The sequence below is a fragment of the Oncorhynchus mykiss genome, chromosome 21 (assembly GCF_013265735.2).
Source record: "Oncorhynchus mykiss isolate Arlee chromosome 21, USDA_OmykA_1.1, whole genome shotgun sequence".
NCBI lineage: Eukaryota > Metazoa > Chordata > Actinopteri > Salmoniformes > Salmonidae > Oncorhynchus > Oncorhynchus mykiss.
In genome coordinates, this window is record NC_048585.1 from 9,969,002 (window position 1) to 9,976,501 (window position 7,500).

The 7,500-nt window shown below is 48.3% G+C and overlaps 1 protein-coding gene across 26 annotated transcripts in view; it reads right to left on the minus strand.

The window, feature by feature from the left end:
• Positions 1–7,500, minus strand: part of LOC118942869 (rho guanine nucleotide exchange factor 39-like) — a 104,248-nt gene that overhangs the window by 12,097 nt on the left and 84,651 nt on the right. For all 26 annotated transcript variants that reach the window (XR_005038520.1, XR_005038519.1, XR_005038518.1 and 23 more), the window contains exon 8: positions 7,216–7,445. Coding sequence is in view for 1 of the 26 variants with exons in the window: in XM_036956814.1 (XP_036812709.1) it covers positions 7,216–7,445 (230 nt within the window). In the remaining 25 variants the exon portion in view is untranslated. The remainder of the gene's footprint in view (positions 1–7,215; positions 7,446–7,500) is intronic.

Genomic DNA, 7,500 nt, shown 5'->3' on the forward strand with positions numbered 1-7,500 from the left:
CACCTATGACTGCATGGATGTCCTCTCTGTCTATGAGGGTAGAGGAGACAGATGGATGGTCTCTCTGTTAATGAGGGTAGAGGAGACAGATGGATGGTCTCTCTGTCTATGAGGGTAGAGGAGACAGATGGATGGTCTCTGTATATGAGGAGACAGATGGATGTCCTCTGTATATGAGGGTAGAGGAGCCAGATGGATGTCCTCCCTGTCTATGAGGGTAGAGGAGACAGATGGATGGTCTCTGTATGTGAGGAGACAGATGGATGTCCTCTGTTATTGAGGGTAGAGGAGGCAGATGGATGTCCTCTCTGTCTATGAGGGTAGAGGAGACAGATGGATGGTCTCTCTGTCTATGAGGGTAGAAGAGACAGATGGATGGTCTCTCTGTTAATGAGGGTAGAGGAGACAGATGGATGTCCTCCCTGGATATGAGGGTAGAGGAGACAGATGGATGTCCTCTCTGTCTATGAGGGTAGAGGAGACAGATGGATGTCCTCCCTGGATATGAGGGTAGAAGAGACAGATGGATGGTCTCTCTGTCTATGAGGGTAGAGGAGACAGATGGATGGTCTCTCTGTATATGAGGAGACAGATGGATGTCCTCTCTGTATATGAGGGTAGAGGAGACCTCTCTCTCCTTTGAGACACCATGTAAACTATCACTAAGCAGAGAGAGGTCTATAGACCTGGTATTAGATAGTGATAGTTTACATGGTGTCTCTAAGGAGAGAGAGGTCTATAGACCTGGTATTAGATAGTGATAGTTTACATGGTGTCTCTAAGGAGAGAGAGGTCTATAGACCTGGTATTAGATAGTGATAGTTTACATGATGTCTCTGAGAGAGAGGTCTATAGACCTGGTATTAGATAGTTTACATGGTCTCTCTAAGGAGAGAGAGGTCTATAGACCTGGTATTAGATAGTTTACATGGTCTCTCTAAGGAGAGAGAGGTCTATAGACCTGGTATTAGATAGTGATAGTTTACATGGTGTCTCTAAGGAGAGAGAGGTCTATAGACCTGGTATTAGATAGTTTACATGGTCTCTCTAAGGAGAGAGAGGTCTATAGACCTGGTATTAGATAGTGATAGTTTACATGGTCTCTCTAAGGAGAGAGAGGTCTATAGACCTGGTATTAGATAGTGATAGTTTACATGGTGTCTCTAAGGAGAGAGAGGTCTATAGACCTGGTATTAGATAGTGATAGTTTACATGGTGTCTCTAAGGAGAGAGAGGTCTATAGACCTGGTATTAGATAGTTTACATGGTGTCTCTAAGGAGAGAGAGGTCTATAGACCTGGTATTAGATAGTTTACATGGTGTCTCTAAGGAGAGAGAGGTCTATAGACCTGGTATTAGATAGTGATAGTTTACATGGTGTCTCTAAGGAGAGGGAGGTCTATAGACCTGGTATTAGATAGTGATAGTTTACATGATGTCTCTGAGAGAGAGGTCTATAGACCTGGTATTAGATAGTTTACATGGTCTCTCTAAGGAGAGAGAGGTCTATAGACCTGGTATTAGATAGTTTACATGGTCTCTCTAAGGAGAGAGAGGTCTATAGACCTGGTATTAGATAGTTTACATGGTGTCTCTAAGGAGAGAGAGGTCTATAGACCTGGTATTAGATAGTTTACATGGTGTCTCTAAGGAGAGAGAGGTCTATAGACCTGGTATTAGATAGTGATAGTTTACATGGTGTCTCTAAGGAGAGGGAGGTCTATAGACCTGGTATTAGATAGTGATAGGTTACATGGTCTCTAAGGAGAGAGAGGTCTATAGACCTGGTATTAGATAGTGATAGTTTACATGGTCTCTAAGGAGAGAGAGGTCTATAGACCTGGTATTAGATAGTTTACATGGTGTCTCTAAGGAGAGAGAGGTCTATAGACCTGGTATTAGATAGTGATAGTTTACATGGTGTCTCTAAGGAGAGGGAGGTCTATAGACCTGGTATTAGATAGTGATAGTTTACATGGTGTCTCTAAGGAGAGAGAGGTCTATAGACCTGGTATTAGATAGTGATAGTTTACATGGTGTCTCTAAGGAGAGAGAGGTCTATAGACCTGGTATTAGATAGTTTACATGGTGTCTCTAAGGAGAGAGAGGTCTATAGACCTGGTATTAGATAGTTTACATGGTGTCTCTAAGGAGAGAGAGGTCTATAGACCTGGTATTAGATAGTGATAGTTTACATGGTGTCTCTAAGGAGAGGGAGGTCTATAGACCTGGTATTAGATAGTGATAGTTTACATGATGTCTCTAAGGAGAGAGAGGTCTATAGACCTGGTATTAGATAGTGATAGTTTACATGGTCTCTCTAAGGAGAGGGAGGTCTATAGACCTGGTATTAGATAGTTTACATGGTGTCTCTAAGGAGAGAGAGGTCTATAGACCTGGTATTAGATAGTTTACATGGTGTCTCTAAGGAGAGGGAGGTCTATAGACCTGGTATTAGATAGTGATAGTTTACATCGTCTCTCTAAGGAGAGAGAGGTCTATAGACCTGGTATTAGATAGTGATAGTTTACATGGTGTCTCTAAGGAGAGAGAGGTCTATAGACCTGGTATTAGATAGTGATAGTTTACATGGTCTCTCTAAGGAGAGGGAGGTCTATAGACCTGGTATTAGATAGTTTACATGGTGTCTCTAAGGAGAGAGAGGTCTATAGACCTGGTATTAGATAGTGATAGTTTACATGGTGTCTCTAAGGAGAGGGAGGTCTATAGACCTGGTATTAGATAGTGATAGTTTACATGGTCTCTCTAAGCAGAGAGAGGTCTATAGACCTGGTATTAGATAGTGATAGTTTACATGGTGTCTCTAAGGAGAGAGAGGTCTATAGACCTGGTATTAGATAGTTTACATGGTGTCTCTAAGGAGAGAGAGGTCTATAGACCTGGTATTAGATAGTGATAGTTTACATGGTGTCTCTAAGGAGAGGGAGGTCTATAGACCTGGTATTAGATAGTTTACATGGTCTCTCTAAGGAGAGGGAGGTCTATAGACCTGGTATTAGATAGTTTACATGGTGTCTCTAAGGAGAGAGAGAAGAGGGGATAGTTAGACAGGGAGAAGGAGAGGCAGACGGGGGGAAGGAGAGGCAGACGGGGGGAAGGAGAGGCAGACGGGGGGAAGGAGAGGCAGACGGGGGGAAGGAGAGGCAGACGGGGGGAAGGAGAGGCAGACGGGGGGAAGGAGAGGCAGACGGGGGGAAGGAGAGGCAGACGGGGGGAAGGAGAGGCAGACGGGGGGAAGGAGAGGCAGACGGGGGGAAGGAGAGGCAGACGGGGAGAGGAAGAGAGAGAGTGAGGGGATAGTTAGACAGGGGGAAGGAGAGGAAGAGAGAGAGTGAGGGGATAGTTAGACAGGGGGAAGGAGAGGAAGAGAGAGAGTGAGGGGATAGTTAGACAGGGAGAAGGAGAGGCAGACAGGGGGAAGGAGAGGCAGACGAGGAGAGGAAGAGAGGAAGAGAGAGAGTGAGGGGATAGTTAGACAGGGAGAAGGAGAGGCAGAGAGAGAGTGAGGGGATAGTTAGACAGGGGGAAGGAGAGGCAGACGAGGAGAGGAAGAGAGAGTGAGGGGATAGTTAGACAGGCAGAAGGAGAGGCAGACATGGGGAAGGAGAGGCAGACAGGGGGAAGGAGAGGCAGACGAGGAGAGGAAGAGAGGAAGAGAGAGAGTGAGGGGATAGTTAGACAGGGGGAAGGAGAGGAAGAGAGAGAGTGAGGGGATAGTTAGACAGGGGGAAGGAGAGGCAGACGAGGAGAGGAAGAGAGAGAGTGAGGGGATAGTTAGACAGGGAGAAGGAGAGGCAGACGGGGAGAGGAAGAGAGAGAGTGAGGGGATAGTTAGACAGGGAGAAGGAGAGGCAGACAGGGGGAAGGAGAGGCAGACGAGGAGAGGAAGAGAGGAAGAGAGACAGTGAGGGGATAGTTAGACAGGGAGAAGGAGAGGCAGACGGGGAGAGGAAGAGAGAGAGAGTGAGGGGATAGTTAGACAGGGGGAAGGAGAGGCAGACAGGGAGAGGAAGGGAGGAAGAGAGAGAGTGAGGGGATAGTTAGACAGGGGGAAGGAGAGGCAGACAGGGGGAAGAAGAGGCAGACAGGGGGAAGAAGAGGCAGACAGGGGGAAGGAGAGGCAGACGAGGAGAGGAAGGGAGGAAGGGAGAGAGTGAGGGGATATTTAGATAGGGGGAAGGAGAGGCAGACAGGGAGAGGAAGGGAGGAAGAGAGAGAGTGTTCCCCAAACAAGGACGAGAAAAAGTAAACGGGAAGAGCTATTTTCATAAAAGCTCTTCCTTCTCCCTCCCCCCTCCAACCTCTGCATATGGAGATATCCGTGGCATTCACCGCTGTCTAATTGAGTCTGTGTTTAATTCTTCATGACGTGGAGGAGGAGGGATTCAGGGACTGCTGACAGACACGTTTCTAGAGCGCCAGGCAGACCGGCCCAAACGCCACCTGATACACTATTGGTCCAAAGTAGTGCACTACCCCTACAGATCCTGGTCAAATGTAGTGCACTACATAGGTGAATAGGGTGCCGTTTGGGACTCAGCCATAGAGTAAGGGCCCGGGCCAAGCCCAGGATCAATAATGTGTCTTTATGAGAAATTACCCATAATGCTATTGAGCGTACAGCGTTCAGGCCTCCGCGGGGATAACAAGCTAATGAAATGCCATTTGTGGAGTTAGATAATGCTGAGTGATTAGTGGGCCCGGCAGAGGAGAGGAGTCGACCGACGTACGGGAGACAGGAAACAGGAAACGACTTGAGGAAGATGTATTTACTGGAGACGGAGGAGAAGAAGAAGAGACGGATCAAATCTGATGGAGAGAGAGAGAGGAGAACTTCTCCCACCGTCCTGAAGAAGAGACGGATCTAATCTGACGGAGAGAGAGAGAGGAGCACTGGTCATTAGTACTGCACTATACAGGGAACAGACACCACCCTCGGTTCTCTGGTCATTAGTACTGCACTATACAGGGAACAGACATCAACCTCGGTTCTCTGGTCATTAGTACTGCACTATACAGGGAACAGACACCACCCTCGGTTCTCTGGTCATTAGTACTGCACTATACAGGGAACAGACACCACCCTCGGTTCTCTGGTCATTAGTACTGCACTATACAGGGAACAGACATCACCCTCGGTTCTCTGGTCATTAGTACTGCACTATACAGGGAACAGACACCACCCTCGGTTCTCTGGTCATTAGTACTGCACTATACAGGGAACAGACATCACCCTCGGTTCTCTGGTCATTAGTACTGCACTATACAGGGAACAGACACCACCCTCGGTTCTCTGGTCATTAGTACTGCACTATACAGGAAACAGACACCACCCTCGGTTCTCTGGTCATTAGTACTGCACTATACAGGGAACAGACACCACCCTCGGTTCTCTGGTCATTAGTACTGCACTATACAGGGAACAGACACCACCCTCGGTTCTCTGGTCATTAGTACTGCACTATACAGGGAACAGACACCACCCTCGGTTCTCTGGTTATTAGTACTGCACTATGTAGGGAACAGACACCACCCTCGGTTCTCTGGTCATTAGTACTGCACTATACAGGGAACAGACATCACCCTCGGTTCTCTGGTCATTAGTACTGCACTATACAGGGAACAGACATCACCCTCGGTTCTCTGGTCATTAGTACTGCACTATACAGGGAACAGACACCACCCTCGGTTCTCTGGTCATTAGTACTGCACTATACAGGGAACAGACACCACCCTCGGTTCTCTGGTCATTAGTACTGCACTATACAGGGAACAGACACCACCCTCGGTTCTCTGGTCATTAGTACTGCACTATACAGGGAACAGACATCACCCTCGGTTCTCTGGTCATTAGTACTGCACTATACAGGGAACAGACACCACCCTCGGTTCTCTGGTCATTAGTACTGCACTATACAGGGAACAGACATCACCCTCGGTTCTCTGGTCATTAGTACTGCACTATACAGGGAACAGACACCACCCTCGGTTCTCTGGTCATTAGTACTGCACTATACAGGGAACAGACACCACCCTCGGTTCTCTGGTCATTAGTACTGCACTATACAGGGAACAGACACCACCCTCGGTTCTCTGGTCATTAGTACTGCTCTATACAGGGAACAGACACCACCCTCGGTTCTCTGGTCATTAGTACTGCACTATACAGGGAACAGACATCACCCTCGGTTCTCTGGTCATTAGTACTGCACTATACAGGGAACAGACACCACCCTCGGTTCTCTGGTCATTAGTACTGCACTATATATGGAACAGACGCAACTCTCGGTTCTCTTCAGTCGTGAAGAGGGCACGACAAAGCCTATTCCCCCTCAGCAGACTGAAAAGATTTGGCATGGGTCCTCAGATCCTCAAACGGTTCTACAGCTGCACCATCGAGAGCATCCTGACGGGTTGCATCACTGCCAAAGCACCAAGTCTAGGTCCAAGAGGCTTGTAAACAGCTTCTACCCCCCAAAGCCATAAGACTCCTGAACATCTAATCAAATGGCTACCCAGACTATTTGCATTGCCCCCCCCCTCTCTATCCTAACTCTTACTTTTGGAGGGGGTTTTGCTGGTTAAGGGGGTTGTAAAGCATTTCACTGTAAGGAACCTGTTGTATTTGGCACATGTGGGAAATCAATGTGATTTGATTTGAGAGAGAGATGGAAAGAGCAGGATGGAGAGAGAGAGAGAGAGAGGGACGGAAAGAGCAGGATGGAGAGAGAGCGAGAGAGGGATGGAAAGAGCAGGATGGAGAGAGAGAGAGAGGGAGGGACGGAAAGAGCAGGATGGAGAGAGAGAGAGAGAGAGGGACGGAAAGAGCAGGATGGAGAGAGAGCGAGAGAGGGATGGAAAGAGCAGGATGGAGGGAGAGAGAGAGAAGGATGGAGAGAGAGCGAGAGAGGGATGGAAAGAGCAGGATGGAGAGAGAGCGAGAGAGGGACGAAAAGAGCAGGATGGAGAGAGAGCGAGAGAGGGATGGAAAGAGCAGGATGGAGAGAGAGAGAGAGAGAGAGAGAGAGAGAGAGCAGGATGGAGGGAGAGAGAGAGAGGGAGACGGAAAGAGCAGGATGGAGGGAGAGAGGTTTATTGGGAGGTTTGACACAGTGCTCTAATCCACCATCACAGACAGAAGGGGGGTAAAGACTGATATCTACACCAGCAAATCATTGAACATATGTCACTCACACTGAGAAGGCCGCCCTGGCTCTGGGTGTGCCCAAACACCTTGTCCACAGTACAGTCCTTCAGTGGGTAGACTCTCTGGCCAGCAAACTTATCTCCGTTGGTGGGATGGAGAGGGTGGCAGGGCTTGGCTTGGAGAAGGACATCACTAAACAGGAAGAACATCTTGGGTTTGACCTCTGCTCCTTTAGGGGGGACGGTACGCAGCCAGCCCTCACGCAGGTACCAGCGTCCTGTGGGGTACAGAGAGAGACAGAGGAGAGAGGGAGACAGGAGGAGAGAGGGAGA